At 40.1% G+C, this 16961-nt stretch overlaps 1 protein-coding gene across 1 annotated transcript in view; it reads right to left on the bottom strand.

Annotated features, from left to right (window-relative positions):
* Positions 1 to 16961, bottom strand: part of MYO6 (myosin VI) — a 118104-nt gene that overhangs the window by 41403 nt on the left and 59740 nt on the right. The window contains exons 11-15 of the mRNA XM_037391841.1: positions 14830 to 15010; positions 12505 to 12649; positions 2610 to 2767; positions 1531 to 1622; positions 1005 to 1077 (exon numbers count right to left, since the gene is read on the bottom strand). Coding sequence (XP_037247738.1) covers positions 1005 to 1077; positions 1531 to 1622; positions 2610 to 2767; positions 12505 to 12649; positions 14830 to 15010 — 649 coding nt within the window. The remainder of the gene's footprint in view (positions 1 to 1004; positions 1078 to 1530; positions 1623 to 2609; positions 2768 to 12504; positions 12650 to 14829; positions 15011 to 16961) is intronic.

Here is a 16961-nt window from a genome sequence, read left to right as displayed (position 1 = left end):
CCATGCATTAGGGGGGAAGCAACCCTTTTTATATAAACATGGCAGTCCCTAAACTACAACAACATTTTTGGGAACAGACTCGGGCTCACATACGCATTTTAAACCACCATTAAAGAGAGAAGGTTTGTATTCATAGAAGTCACTTATTTCTTGTTTCTGTGCTTTTGCTCTCTCCTCCAAATACCTTCCTGCTGCTTTTTCACAAGTAGCCAAAGGCTTGCTTGTAAAAAGTTGTCTTTAATTAAGTCAGTTAGTGACTGTACAGTCTTCTCTGACAAAGTGAACACTTCTTCAGCAGAGCGACAGAAACTCAGAAGAACCAGACGTTTTGCAACAGATGTTGAATTTTGATGTCACTCTGGATCCTCTGCTCAGTCAGGACTGACTAGTTACCACAAGTAAATTACTGTAACTGCAAAAGCAAGATGAACTTTGGTTCACAACACACCAGTCTGGAGAATACAAGCTGAATGCAGAGGCGGGGGGGGGGGGGAAACACAAACAAAACCCCCCCAAACCAAACAACACCTTAATCCTCTGGTCTGTGGAAATCTTAAAGCAGCATTAATATCTACGGCCTGCTGCCTATAGGTCATTTTGTTTCTTTGCTCGCTGGCTCAAAAAAGGTGGGGGAATGGGATGGGATTCTTTTTTAATTCATGGAATACTGATCCGCAGACAACTTCACACCTTTCTTCACTTTATTTACCCTATTTAGATGTTCTAATCAGTTTTCTAGGAAAGTGCACAAGAAATTCACAAGTCCCAGCTGCTGTTATCACACACTGTAGGACAATGTGGCTCTATTACCAACCAGAACTGGAATGTTACACAAAGCTAGAAGAATTCACAAGGTTGCAGTCATTAAACGCATAATTAGAGCATTACTAGTTTACTAGTAATTTACTAGCATTATTAGTACTAGGGATATTTTGTCTCTTCTGCTTGAAGCTTTCTTCCTCCAGGATACTAATAAATAGCTTGACATTGCAGGACGTACATACCTATACAATCCTGATTATCTACATAGCGCACTTCATTAACTCCCAGGCCTTCTTTTTGGTAAAGTTCTTGTTCCTAAAAAAAACCAAAAAACACAACCAAATACCACTCACTGTATTTTTTTTACCCACCAATATTATTTCTTTTTAAATAAGCATGGAGACATTTTTAAATACAGCATGAATCAACACACATTTTGGAATTTCCTTCCACGGCATAAAATATTCCAACTTCACCTTCTTAATGACAAGGCCATGCAATCAGATATTCACATTAGATATGGCCTATTGTCCAGTATCTGGATGCCTTATTTTAATGAATGGTAAAAAAGAAGAAAAAAAGATTGTTGGTGTTCAAAAAGCCATATTCTTTTCTGGCACAATGAGATGTCACACAGTAGGAAAAGTTTGTCAACTTAATTTTTTTTTAATTTAAGCATAATGTGCAATCTCATGGAAAGCAGTGCTACTGTAAGTATCTCTCTACTAAAAAAATAAATCCTCAAATATAACATTAAATATAACATACCTCTTTCAGAATCCTTTCATTAAAAAACTGTTGCAGCTTTTCATTACAGTAGTTAATACAGAATTGTTCAAAACTGTTGTGTTCAAAGTATTCTGAAAAACAGAAATCAAACTTCTATGATAAACCAGTGTTCCAAGAACTTTTATTAAACAGTAAATAAGAGAAGCTTCACAGTGCTAATATTTAACGATGTGTTCAGATGCATATCTGTTTCTTTCAGTAAAATAAAAGCTTTGACAGATTTTTCAAGTTGGACATAAGACAGATAAAAATATGCAAGCAGATTGTATTCCTAAGACAAATAAGAGACAGTTATGTCTGGCAGCAAACCAAAGCAAGATGCTACCATACAGTAAAACTGTACGAACACATACATCACCATGCATCCACACTGGAACAGGCTGGCACAGGATAACATAGCTCTGAAGACCTGAACACTAAAGGTTCCTTTTTTCGCTGTTCTTGGACCACCTTAGCAGGGCTAAGACCAGAAAACATGCCCTATTCTGAAGCTCAGTGAGCCAAACCAGACAAAAGCTTTATGGGAACCATCAACACCCATCACTTCCCAAGTGCAAGCAGGAGCCCAAAGTCCAACTCCAACAGAACTATTCATCCTCCAGGAAACAGTATCATAATTCAAAGACTTCCTTTGCCTGTCCGTCAGTATGCAGTGACCTTCTCAGGACTGAATGGGAAAAGAGCACGCACATAAGATAGCCTTCCTAATTTTACTGGGTGGCCACAGTAAGATGCAATTCTAAATTTTTAGACCTTCAGAAGGTGTGCCTATGTGAACATTACAGGAATCTGAAACCGTTACAAAGATGCTCAGTTTCACACTAACAAGTGTTAGCGTACCAGGTCATCAGGAGAAGCTCTAGACCTCCTTTACACTCTTGTATCTCAGGAAAGCAAGGCTTTATCTGCTTTCTTGTCATCTTCTTAAGCCCATGTAACCATCTCACCCACCACAACCAAAAAGAAAATCCTCCCACTCTCCGTTACAGAATTTATCACTGAATCTTTGGTGGCAATAATAGAAAACTAGATTTATTTTTTTTTTAAAGTATACTTACCAAAACCAGCTATATCTAGAACTCCAATGAAGAAAGAAGAAGTCTCAAATGGAAAACACTGGTTTACCCTGTTCACTACGTGGTCAAACAGATGACTATAAACTGTTTTAGCCAAGGCATCACGAGCATTGTTTGCTTGTTCCACTTTCAAGGGTACTCTAAAAACCAAAAGACACAGATATTATTTTTCAGAATTCCTTACTCTGAAATACTGAAATTCGATGCTAAACTTACAAAGAGCCGTTCCAATTATTGTAAATTAAGGTACAAAAGAAACCTGAGCTCTAGGCCCAGGTAAGAAACAATCTTGCCAGGTTAGACTAACCTGGAAAAACAAATAACGTTCCACTATCCTCAGCAGAAGTGAGATGCAGATGTATTCACACTCTTTTATTAGGTAATTAGAAACTATATTGGCAACTGCCAGAGAGATATTTAAAATATATACATAACCACTCCAAAAAATATTTCAACTACTAATTTATGAGCAGTCCCATTACAATAGTAAGAATCATTTAGGCTGGAAAAGGCCTTTGAGATCATCAAGTCCAACCCTTAACCCAGGGCTACCAAGTCCATCACTAAACCATGTCACCAAGCACCACATCTGTGCGTGTTTTTTTAAATACCTCCAGGGATGGTGATTCCACCACCTCCTTGGGCAGCCTGTCCAAATGCTTGACCACCCTTTCAGGGCAGAAATTTTTCCTAATACCCAATCTAAACTTCTCCTGGTGCAACTGGAGGCTGTTTCCTCTTGTCCCGTCACTTGTTATCTGGGAGAAGAGACCAACCCCCACCTGCCCACAGCCTCTTCTCAGGCAGCTGTAGAGAGCGATAAAGGTCCCCCCTGAACCTCCTTTTCTCGAGACTAAACACCCCCAGTTCCCTCAGCTGCTCCCCATAGAACTTGTGCTCCAGACCCTTCCCCAGCTCCGTTGCCCTTCTCTGGACACGCTCCAGCACCTCAGTGTCTGTCTTGCAGTGAGGGGCCCAAACCTGAACCCAGGATTCGAGGTGGGGCCCCACCAGTGCCCAGTACAGGGGGACAGTCACTGCCCTGGTCCTGCTGGCCACACTGTTGCTGATACAAGCCAGGATGCTGTTGGCCTCCTGGCCACCTGGGCACACCGATGGCTCATGTTCAGCCGGCTGTTGACCAGCACCCCCAGGCCCTTTCCCACCAGGCAGCTTTCCAGCCGCTCTTCCCCAAGCCTGTAGCGCTGTGTGGGGTTGTGGTGACCCAGGTGCAGGACCCGGCTCTTCTCCTTGTTGAACCTCATGCAGCTGGCCTTGGACCATCAATCCATCCTACCCAGATCCCTCTGCAGAGCCTTCCTGCCCTCAAGCAAATTAACACTCTGCCCTGACTTGCTGTCATCTGCAAACTTACTGAGGGTGCACCTAATCCCCTCATCCAGATCATCGACAAAAATATTAAAACTGGGGGGAACACCACTTGTGACTGGCCACCATCTGGATGTAACTCCGTTCACCACCACTCTTTGGGCTTGGCCAGCCAGCCAGCTTTTAACCCAGCACAGAGTACACCCATCCAAGCCATGAGCAGCCAGTTTCTCCAGGAGATTGCTGTGGAAGACTCTCTTAAATGCTTTGCTAAGGTCCAGATAGATAACATCCACAGCCAAAATTAAAGCCTATAGTTCAGTTTTGCTCTGATGTCTTTGTCCTTATGCTTTCATACATGCTGTAACTAAGGCTGTAAGTTAATTGTTTACAGAAGTAAAAAAAACTTAGATAAGGGATTGTGTTCTCATTAAAGTTAGATGCAATCCCAAAATAATGATTCTTTTTAAACACTGGAAGAAGGGCCTTTTAAACGTTGATAATTTATTCTTTCCCTCTTATTTATAAGCCTTTATTCCGCATTGTGACTACTTTATTACAAGTTTATATCCCAGTTTAGCAGTTAAGTAAAAATAACAAAAAAAACCTATGAGTCACAACTTCAAAGCCTATTAAATGCATGACAAAACTGGGAATATCAGACAAATAAACTGCATCTTTAGCTACATATATAATAATATATATCTAGCTATTTCATAAATTCAGTAGAACAGTGACATGCTTATCATGGCTATATCTCAAAGCACATTTAACCACCTCATTTCCTGGATAAATACATTCTTCAACACCATTGTTGGTTTTTTTAATAGGTTTCGGATCAACAGATGAGAGTACCAAAATAAAGAACAGTTATACTGTACACAGCTGAGGAAGCACACCTGTAGAATTCTCCAGAATAAGACAATTCATACAAAAATAAAGCTTTAAGAAAGTGTTTTAAGAAACAATGAGGGAGAACTACAAAAAATGAAATTTTGGCTTTACGGTATGTTTGCAATTTGCACTTAGATCCTAACCATGTTGCCAAAGAATTCAAAAGCAAAAGTCCCACCAGCCTGGAGAGAATCAGATCAGAGCAGAATCAGACTGTCAAGGATCAAAACTCCAAAGGATTTTTACATGTCAATAAAAAAAATATAAGGAGAAAAAAATTAAACTGAAATACTGATAACCTCTTGACCAATCAGTATCAAAATTTCATACATAGAAAGACAGCCTGTAATTTAGAACAATTACAGGTACACAAAAGCTTTGCATAACACTGTACCATGACATACAGATACTTCAGATATTAAAGTAAATAAAAAGAAGAGACTTTCAGGGAAAGCATCTTTGCTAATCAAACTGATAAAATTTGCAGAGAGGAACAGGGAGAAGTAATGTCAAGATTTCTATCACACCAAGCCCTTTTCATGAAGAATACAGGATGACAGCTGTATGCCAAAAGCTCTTATGCTTTTTCCAAATATCTCAATCAGTTGGCTTATAAAATAAATCACTTCTCCCCATATAATTCCCTGTATTACTGCTTTCCATATACCTTGCCTCTCACATCCTTGGACCACCAGTGCTACAATAATAAATAACAATAATCAAGGGTTAGACTCTCCAGTAAAGGTGGTGGATAACCAATTATGAAACTTCTCAAGCACACAGCAAATCTCTGTTTAAAAAAATCCCTCTCATCTGAACTGTTTAGTAAACCCAATGTACAAAGTTCAAGATGTCCCCACTGCAGAACTGCCCTGTTACCCCCTCCAGATAGTCTTCTGTTCACCGGACTGCAAAGAACTGGCAGGTCAGGAAAGGAAAACTTAACACTACACAGCTGTGCTGGTTTGGGCAGGGATAGAGTTAATTTTCTTCATAGCAGCTAGTAGGGAGCTATGTTTTGGATTTGTGAAAAAAGAACGGTGTTGATAACACACGGATGTTTTAGTTACTGCTAAGCAGTGCTTGCACAGTCAAGGCCTTCTCTGCTTCTCACACCACCCCGTAAGTGAGTAGGCTGGGGGTGCACACTAAGCTGGGAGGGGACACAGCTGGGACAGCTGACCTCGACTGGCCAAAGGGATATTCCATGCCATAGGATGTCATGCTGAGTATATAAAGCTGGGGGAAAAGAAGGAAGGGGGGACATTCGGAGCAATGGTGTTTTATCAGCCCAAGTAACCATTGCACATGATGGAGCCCGGCTTTCCTGGAGATGGCTGAACATCTGCCTGCCAATGGAGAGTAGCGAACAAATTCCTTGTTTTGCTTTACCCATTAAACTGTCTTTATTTCAGCCCATGAGTTTCCTCACTTTTACTCTTCCGATTCTCTCCCGCATCCCACTGGGGCAGGGGGGTGAGCAAGTGGCTGTGTGGAGCTTAGTTGCCGGCTGGGGTTAAACCATGACAACAGTTACCCATATTGCATCATTTCCTTCATTTCCCAGAATTCACAAGCACCAAACTAACTCATTATTATTTTTATTTCTGTATTTTTTTCAAGGATGATACTTCTGATGCAGAAACGTAAAACTGATGGAGATCACTTTCTATTGTGACCGGTAAGTCAGGGAACCAGAGACTCTGTTCATTAAGGACAGCTGCAGCTACATTACATTAGATAGTAATTAGCTTTAACACACAATCTTGTCTTCCACTAAGTATCTGCTGACTTATCTTAAGGTAATGAGTACTGACAGAAATCCTATGTTATAAATAGAAGGAAGATACCTTTACATTCCATTCTGATACGTTTAAGAGATCAGAATACTAATTCGCACATGTCAGCTGCAGGCCCATTACATAATACAATAGTCTAAAATTATTTATGCATTCAAGTTCTTTTTTTTTAAACAACATAGCAAACAGTCATACTTCTAGACCACATATTTATAAAATGGCCCTGTTCTTCAAAAATAACAAATTCTGCCATCATTACGTAGAATTCCAGAGGCTGTACAAAACCCTATTGTTAAATTTCAAAGCATGCAGCAGAAACACATGGAAAGAAAATGTAACCCTGAAATGCATTTTGCACAGCAAAAGTACAGAATAACAAAATAATGCTGAAATTGCACTGATCCAGTAGATACAAAAAAGCCCTATTACAGAACAAGTAACTTCTCATAGATTTGCTTTCCCTCAGGTCCTCCTTTCCTCTGGTCTGCATGCTGACAAAGGAATCTCCTTCCTCCTCCTGTTTCTTGTCTGAACAGGCAAAGAAATGTTTTCCTGCCTCCTTTTAATCATCTCCTCTCCTCCTCCATCCGCCAGCTACTTGTAAGGAACAGGGAAGAAAGGGAATAAGTTTTTCGAAATTCTAAACTATTCAGTAAGGCTAAAAAAAAAAATAAAAAAAACCCCAAAACCAAAATACACACAACAAAAAAAAACCCCCAACCTTGTTTGGTCTTCATACTGATTTCTTCAGCAAGGTTTCCAGATATCTACAGAGTCTAAGACCTAGGGGAAAGTGCTCTCATGGGCTGGACTTATCCTGTAGACAATGCCATGCAGCCCCCAGACAGTTTCCAGAACAAATAAACCACAATTAACATATGTATAATTTGCCCATGGTTGACAATAATTAAGGGAGAGAGCAGGTGAAGAATACTCATCAGTTACTGTCATCCAATACAGTTTATTTGCTTCACAAATAAAATGGCCTGGATGAAATAATCTACCTAGTGAAAAAACTATGTAATTAAAGAATATAAGCGGTACCTCTGTAATTTGAGAAAAGATGGAAGTTCCAAAAACTGTAGGAAAATATTTTTTTTAAAATACCACGGTGTTTTTCCAACAGACATTTTAGTACCGCCACCAAAAAAAACCCACACACACATTTTGGTAGAATACATACTCCGAAAGAATCTGAAGCTGAAGCTGGACTGATGTAAGATATTTTTTTCACACTGTAAAATCATTTACTTTGTGATGACAGAGTCCTCTTTGAAAGTCTTCTTGGAAAGGCAAAAACTGATTAAGAAAGTAGTACAGTGCATTTACAGTCTAAGAGTTGTACCAGATTTTGAATACTAACACATTATTTCTCTCTGTAAACACACTTAACACGGATGGCAAAAACATCAGCCAACTAGGTGATCATTATGCTCTTTTTAGGAGACTAACAAGGACAGATAAATGTAGTGCAGGTGTCAAGTCTCCCTGGCAGTCCTCTGCACATTAGTGTTTCATAAAATTCACAGAGATAGCACTTAGCATCACCCTCCTACTGTTCCTTGTTGGCTCCATTGCACCCAGCAGAACAAAGCCTTTGTTATACTCTAAGCACAGTGATTTCAGCTGAGCTATTTATTCCCTGTGACCTATTAGGACTCACATGATCTACTTGCACACAAAGGGACACTAAGAAAGAGAAATGAGTAGCTCTTTGGGTTGCTGGAACAAAATAAAACGCTGTACTTGTCAAAACTCTGATATTAATATCAATCAAACAGTTTCTAAACTATGCTACCACAGAAAAACCTGGTTGCTGTTTAGTAAGTATCTAAAGCAGTCCAGTCCATTTTCCTTCTACACCCAGTAAGTCACACAAGAAGATACTGGTGTATTTATTAATGTGTGTTTGGTTTTAGCTGCACAAGTTTAGAGAAGGCTAGAAAAGGAGGCTTAATGCATTAATTCCTTGAGATGGTGGAAGGAGTCCTCCGAATTAGTTTTTGCCATCCACCAAATAAAACACTGGGGAAAAATAAGATCTGCTGGCACAAAAACATAGCTCCTTGTGTTTGCAGGCTGTTGAAACAGTACACTGCTAACACCACCCCATGCTTATCAGGATAAATAGGCTGAACAGAAAATCTTTACAGCCTTAATCCAAAATGAATTTGAAGCTGTAACAAAAATTGTATTTGTTCTAAGAAACCTTCCTTGGCAAGGTCACCTCAGGTGTGCTGAAAGAGAAGCAGTATATTACAACACACCTTTGCTTTAGTGCTTGATATGTCCCACCAAACGTTCTCAAAAGAAAACTATACAGACACACTTCATGTGTACAACAGCCAAAACTGATCTGTTCTCAGGGGCTGAGTCAATAGTTCCCTGAGAGCATTTCCAGTGGGGTGCCATCTGAATCTGACATTGATGCTGTTTGTTCAAACCTCTTCTACCTCTAGTTAACACTTTCACTTAAAAGGAATGCAAAAGTAAGGATCTTTTCAAAAAATGGTCTGATCATACTGAACTAAGAAAGCAGAAAATCTTGGTAATGAGATTAGCATACAAAACTATTTTCACAAATTGAAGATAGAATTGAAAAATACACAAGATAGATCTCGGTAAAGTGTGTGGTGGTAATACTTGAGAATTCAAAAACACAAAGGCAAGATGGTGAATAACCAGGTAAGCAGTGAGTCAACAGAGAAAGATCATCAGTTATAGTGGATCACAACCTGAATTAAGTAAAAAAAAATGTGACTAACTTTCAAAACCTGCAATTCTTATACTGCCATGTGTTAATATGAGTACCATCTGTACTACACAATATATAATTTTCTACTCTAATGTTATTCATAACACGGATGAAGGTTCTCCAGGATGACTATATCAAAGATCTTGCTGTCAATTTAGACATGGTCTGGAAGAGAGCAAATAGTAAAACTTGGAAAATACTGGCCACGGGAGGCACTTTGTCCTGCAAGACCCACATCTTCCTACATGTAAAGGTTATTATAAAGAGAACAATTCTTTTTAACTTTTCATATCAGCTGATAAGGCAGCAAGATGATAGTGACTAAGAGTCCCCAAGTTTCCAATGACTGGGGGAGGAGGCGGCAGGAAGGAAGAATTTATAATCACTTTCCACAAATGCACCATTGCACATACTACAAAGAGACCCAGATCTTGAGCTTTTAACTCAAGGCAGAATAACCCCTCCCAAGCCATTACTTACCATTTGTCACTGTACTGTAACTTTTTCCACGGTAGTCACTATGAAGTTCTAACTCTTGAACGTCCTTTCTTTCAAATTACAGAAATAAGCAGGCCACCAAGAAGTCTACTTGTTTGCTCGATCTAGAAGTACACCTCAAAAGATCAGCTATTTGGCAATAATGTATTACAGCCCACACTCATGCTAAACTTAAGACTCCTGAATAGGAGTTAATTCAGAAGAGCTTCTGCATTCCCCTAAAAACCCACAATGTTCAAGCAGCAAAGCCTGTCACTGATGGTTTATTACGCTCAATTTTTTGCCAGGAAGATCAGTTTCACCCTGGAGATCAGGAAGCGAGCACTGGAAAGTATTTCCCTAGCTATTCTCTTTTAATTTATCATTATTGGTTAGAACTAGGTAGAGATCAAGATTACTTCTCCTGCACAGAATGAACTCTTGGCCACTGGAAACCTTCATTACTCAAATCCATTACCTCCCTTGGGGACTAAAAAAGCCAATGCTCTCAAGTGCTCAAAGATCAACTTTTCACCTCATAAGTCTGACATAACCTAAGCATGCATTAACTAACACCTGCCACCTTTACTGGCCACAGTGACATACCAAGGTTAAATCAATCAGCTGTTACTTTGTTTCAGTCCACAAGTTTATGAAACATTAACAAACACTTCATACTGTAAGATACAAATATAAATAATAGTAATAAATTTCAAAATAAATTTATCTGTCCGAAAGAAATTTCAAAAGACATAAAATAGACAAGCAACTGATAAAAACCACATTAACAGAGATAATTATGGCTTTCGTATATTAAACTTATGGTGTAATGTGCATAACGTTGTATTTCTGATTCACAAGAACAACTTGATTGTTTCTGTAAGTCAGTGAGAAGCACCCATGCATTCTTCCAATGAGTGAAGTGAAGATTCATTAGTTTCCTAATTAAAAGATTGATGCATTCAGCTAATTACTTTCAGTGTGCTCAGAATGGTTTAACCCAAGTTCAGTTTTCAATGTGATGTTTTCTCTAACTCCAGAAAATACAAAACACAGAAAACCAAACTTTAAAACACACAATTTAGCTGCATGCAGCTTAGCTAACTTCCCTGACAGCTTGCATGCTAGAAGGATCCGTCTCAACAGGAGAAAACTTGTGGTGGAAGCTAGAGGTTTTTCACAAAGAAAAAGCAACTGTAGTGAAATCATCTTCATAAAACCCCGTTTCACAAGAGTCATAACTTCCACAGTATTGAGATGTTATCATTGGTACCATGTTTAGACATTTTCTTTGCAATTATTCCTTCTCCATGTGTGTACAGAAAGAAATCAGTACCCTGCTTCTGTGCCTAGGAAGTTACCTTGATAATAGCTTCTTCTCAAAATAAAAGGAACAATCTCTTTATTTTTTTTTTTATATTAAGGTCACTGTTTACTTCAACAGTGATGTGTTCTGTTCCTAATAGCTACTGGGGGGGGGGCAGGGGGAAAGGATGGGACAGGATGACATGACCCAAAACCCACACCTTTCTCAAATTCATCCTGTTCCACTATTTTTCATGTTTCTGTGAAACAGTATTAACTTTGCAGTTATGAGTAAATGTTGACCAGCAACAGCAAGCAGCAGCACATTTCTGGATTACCATTTGCAGTGGTGTTTTTAAAGCTGAAACTTTATTTCAGAAGAATTAGATGTGGCAAACACAGGGATGCTGGTCACCCAGACACTGAGAAGGGTGGATATACTACCCCCTCATTAGAGCACCCCAGACCCAATTATCACAGGGCCGCAGTCTTGGGAGTACCGTGCAGCACCCATGACGAGAAAGACGAAGTATCTTCTGAAATATGTCAGGCACAGTGTTATCATTCCTTGATACAGTGTATCTGTTAAATCTATTAGGGTATGTAAATTTCTGTGTAGGTTATGGATTTAACAAGCCAACTGCTCTAGTTTCTTTGGCCACACATCATACCCACTGGCATGCAACAGGTCTTATAAAATGTGATAGTGACTTATTGAAAGCTGTTCTTTTCCTGGAAAAAAGGCCATTTTAGCCAGACATTGTACAACCACCACTCTTCCAAATAAAAGTAAGAAAACTCCAGTGACCTCACAACAACGAAACAAAGACAAAGCATCTAAAAATGTGCGTTTGGATCAACTGGTTTAGAATAAAAAAGTGAAACAATAAAAACGCAAAGCCCTGTTAAAAAGCTGTAATCTCAAAATTATCACTTGCATGACGGAAAAGCATAGCACGTTTTTTCTGTTTGGAAGGGACTAACAGTGTCAGCGCGGTAGCCTTCTGCACTCAGGTCTACTTGTAGCACTGTGGGTTTGTACTTTGTAAAGCATTAAGTAGGCACTTCAAACAGCTGCACTCACGCCAACTGCGACTCAGTTCCCACTTGCAAATGGCCAAGTGGGGGGGTCTGAGGCCGGTTTTCCCCTTCCCCCCGTGGGTAAGAAGGCAAAGCCGGCGGCAGAGCCCCTGGGCAGCGGGGCTCCCCCCGGCAGCAGCTCGCCGTGCCGTGCCGTGCCGTGCCGGGCGCCGCACTCGCTGCGGGCCCCTCCGCGAACACACCGCACCGCCCCCCCGCGGCCGCCCGCGGCACTCACTTGATGACCGTTCCTTTGGCGCCCCCTGCCGTGGTGAGCATGACGCGCGTGGTGAGGCTGCCGCGCAGGTCCTCCGTGTCCAGCCCCAGCAGCGCGGCGCAGCGCTCCAGCGCCGGCTCGCTCCGCGCCCGCAGCGCGCAGCCCCCTGCGAGCAACGCCACAGCCGTTACCGCCACGCCACAGCCGTTACCGCCCGCCCGCCCGCCCGCGCTACAGCGCTAACGGCAGCGCCGCGGCTGCCGGCTGGCGCTTCCAAGGAGAACTCCAGGTAGGAGAGCAAGCTGGTAACGATCGTGCCATGACGACTGGAAGCAACTCAACTTTAAAGGAACTAAAGTTTGCCTCCGGAAATTACTTCTATATTAAATGTGAAAAGTCAGTTCTCCAAAACAAGAACACCCCCCCCCCCCCAAAAAAAAAAAAACCACCCCAAAACAAAAAACCAAACCAAAAAAACAAACCACAAACAACCCCCCCCAATAAAACCCTAAACCCCCCCAAACAGAACCCCAACCCCCCCCAAACAAAACCCAAAAAACAAACCCCCAAAAACCAAACCAAACAAAAACCCCAAGAAAACACCCCCCCACCACAAAAAAAACCCCACACCAAACCCTATGGAATTACGCGTGCAATTCTGCACTTCTAGAACACTGTTCTAAATGTGGGCTGTTCGAAAGCTAACCTGCTTGTCAGTGAAAGCACTATCTCACAATGCAGAAGTGCTAATACATAAAAAACTATCTGTATTGATTTAAAATCTTTCAAATTTAGATTTTCCTGTAATCCTTCAGACTTCCTTGCTATGCAACAGAAGTGCCTGGCACAGCGGATTCCTGGCACTTACATTTTCAGATAATTGTGGTACCTTTGCACAGGTAAACAGCTGAGAGGCGTGTCCCCTGCTGCTCTGCACCAGGGCCTTAGTGCCGGAGCCTGTCCAGCCACAACAGGTTCATAAATCCCTAACTGAAATGCTCAAACACTTCAGCAAAATCTAAAACTTAATTACTTATGTCAGGATTTATTTCCTGTTCTCAGTAAAATTTATTTCTACAGGCAAGTGAAGGGACCAAAGGGGGTAACTAACTAGTCAAACTTTGCTTGAATTCCTTAACCCTACAATGGCACTAAGCAAACAAAACAAAGAAAAAAACAAATGGAGAAAGGAGTCCTTAAAAGAGTAAGGTTTTCATGACTTGATTTTGGAAGCTCTGAAACACCATCTGACCTGTAATAAAGAGCTTTTGTTTGGCATTTCCCATGTTTTTGAGGCAGCAACAGAACTTTCCAGGGTCTCCGGTAAGAGACATACTGCCTGAGGCAGTGCAAATGCACACCCTGTGCGTACACATACAGGTGAGCGCAGAATAAAACCTGTATTTGCAAAGCACACTTTAGAAGTATAATAATTTATTCCATAAAAAACCATGGGTTTGAATTTCAACGTTCAAGAGAAAGTAAGTTTCCTGTTGTCCTCCTTCCCTTCTCTAAACCCTGACGTTCCTCAGCATCTGTGGTTCCCCCTCTCCTTGTTCGTTTGCCTCGTGAAATTGCCTCTCCACTCACATTTGCACCTTTTTCACTCTGTCCCACCTTGTCAAGTCCAAAGGCCCAATATCCTTTCTACTATAGTTACATTTGTAGTACATCCTGATCAAGAGTTTCTTCAGTCCTTCAGGAATATATGAACAGCAGTTCTCAACTTAAGAGAGGCTGATTTCGGTAGTAAGGCAAGAACAACTGTTCCCAAAATACTCATTCCCCTTCCTCAGCCTTCCTGCACATTCTGCTATATAGTCCCAGCCACGCTCATACCAACTCATCCTGTGAGTGACATCTTGAAATTAGGAAGTTTACAATTACCTGTGGTTTTGCTGTAACTTTTTCCCCCTCTCGCCTCTCAAAATACTAACATGATGGTGGTTTTGGAAGCCAAAGGACATAACACCTTTCCCTACAGATGGAGTTGCTGATTTCAAGATGTTTTCATGACATTAGCAAGAAGTTGGACTTTTAAAAAACATTATTAAAATACAAGTAAAATTCTGAGTCACAAAATGTCTCTTTTCTTTATATCAAACCTTGCACTGGACAATTCCTTGAACAATTTCAGTGAGAGCCTATTTGCTTTCAGAGCCTATAAGGAAGTACAACTTTAAAAGAAATAGGCAAACCTGACTTCAAAAATGCGGTGAATTAAGACTGAATTACCCTTGAACACAAGGCAGCTTTCTAAAGCACTAATCCACATGGAAAGGAATCATTTACAATCAAGAGGCATTTTCAGTATTTTTACAGAAAACGATTTATGTTTCATCTAACCTGAACTGCTCCCAGCTTCCTCAAAATCAATATTTCCAAGGTGAAGGACACCAGCCACTACTCTAAAAAGATCGAGTTTTTCTGCATCATCCAGTCCAATCTTTTTCATTGCTGTGCACATTCTGTTGAAATCTCCATGATCATCTAAGAGTGGATCCTTCAAGGAACCTGCTTTGAGATACTATAAAACAACAAGAGAAACACAAAATTCAGAAGATTATTTTAAAGTAAATGTAAGCTATTATTTCCAGTCAAGAATAAACCATAACAAAAAGCGTAAAAAAGCATGCCAAACTAAGCAGAAAGAGATGAGAGCTCTTCATACAATACAGGCTTTGCAAAACCCCTAATTTAGTTTAATTTCTTGATACTTCGAAGCATGATCTTCAACTTCAAAGCAAACTTCAAACTGTCTTCAGAAAGCAGAAGTTGGAGGATGTGACAGCTAAGGACAGGGGAATATAGAGGAGTGAGCAGTGGAAAGGAAGAATATGGCTAAGGGAGCTGTCGAAGCAGTTACACACGAGGAGTGCTTCTAGCCCCCAGCAGCTGATGGAAGATTGAGGTACTTGCAACAGCGTGGCAGAAAGTCTGAGAGGCCACGGGAAAGGAATATCGGACAAATCAGAACTGGAAGAGTAACTGCTGTCCTAAGCAGACTTATTTAGAGAAATATACTTGTTAACGTTTGCTGGTGATTAAGAAACAGCAAAGTTGTTTGCAGTGTTCTATGGGTTAGAAGAATAGCAGTTATGTTTTAAAATACCAGTTTAACATTTAAATACATCAAAGGCCATTTTAACTATTAATGGGTTTAAATAGTAGATAGTAACACACTGCATGCAATCAAGAGACTAACTGAACATGCACAGACTGAGCTACATTTTTAGTTACTTTGTTTTCAGCTAAGAACAATGAAATAAATAGAAGCCTTGTTAATGTCAAATAAGCTAAAGTGATTTTTATCAAAACAAAACACCACATGCATCTGAAAAATTCACTTCACACAACATTTAGACACATCAGTAAAATTAAACTACATCTTAATGATGTAAAATGATCACCTCATCTTCCTGATAAGGAAAACACAAAAATAGTTTAAGTATTAATTGACTATTCCAGCTACTTTTATTCAAATAAACAATCTTAATATCTTTCATAAAATGACAGAGCAAATACTAACATTTCTTTTAAAAAACCTGAACAATGCAATACATTTCCTGTTTAAGTGGCTAGGCTAGGTTTAAATATCATTGAAATTTGATCTTTTATTCAGCCTTTAAATTGACATGGCTGTAACATGCAGGTATTGTGGCACCAAATGTTCCACTACTTAATGTCTAATACACATTTTCAGAATTATTCTCTCAGTATGTTTTAGTTTAGACAAACACTTATTTCAAATTAAGTCCTGTAGAGGACATGTTTTATGACAGAACACCTGCCTGCAAATAACATCAATAACAAGATTGCTCAGGTTCATCTTCCAATAGCAAGAATAAGTGAACGTTGATACTTCCTATCTACATAAAACACCAATTTCACCACAAGTCTTCATTTAAGGCAGATCAGGTAAACTGAGGCAAAATGTCCCAACCATCTATCTCCTAGCCTGTTATGTTTGGCAAGAATTAAGTATCTACCAGCTCTCTGCCTCCTAGTAATATCAAATCAGCATTTGTGCATCACACTCTACACCACCCCTGATTATAGAAAACAGCCTACATTCAAGCAAAAGAAATTGGAATTACGTGCTCAAGTGTTTACAACGTACAAACACTAGAAATCCAGGAGCAGCCTTTACAATGTTGACCTGAGCAAGGGAAGTACCTGTATTGTCTCTCACAGCTAGGCATGAGCTACGTAACAAGCTCAAGCACAAGCTCTTAAAGGCAAAAGATATGGCATGGTCACTGGGGGAGAGAAGCTCTTGAGTAAAGATACCTTTGTACTTTTCCCATGTGCACGCAGCCTGCTCTGCTACTGAATCCCAAGTACGGATTTGATTAAGATTTGAAACATCTTCCAGCTATGCAAGTAAGAAGTTCATACTTTGGGTACAAATAGATGAAAATTGTACTAGTTTAGAAGTTTAATGAAGTGTTTAAACAACTTCCTATTCACATATATTA

The sequence above is a fragment of the Falco rusticolus genome, chromosome 6 (genome assembly GCF_015220075.1).
Source record: "Falco rusticolus isolate bFalRus1 chromosome 6, bFalRus1.pri, whole genome shotgun sequence".
In the NCBI taxonomy this organism is placed as follows: domain Eukaryota; kingdom Metazoa; phylum Chordata; class Aves; order Falconiformes; family Falconidae; genus Falco; species Falco rusticolus.
Note: the sequence above shows the minus strand (reverse complement) of the source record. Positions and strands in the feature narration are given on the sequence as shown.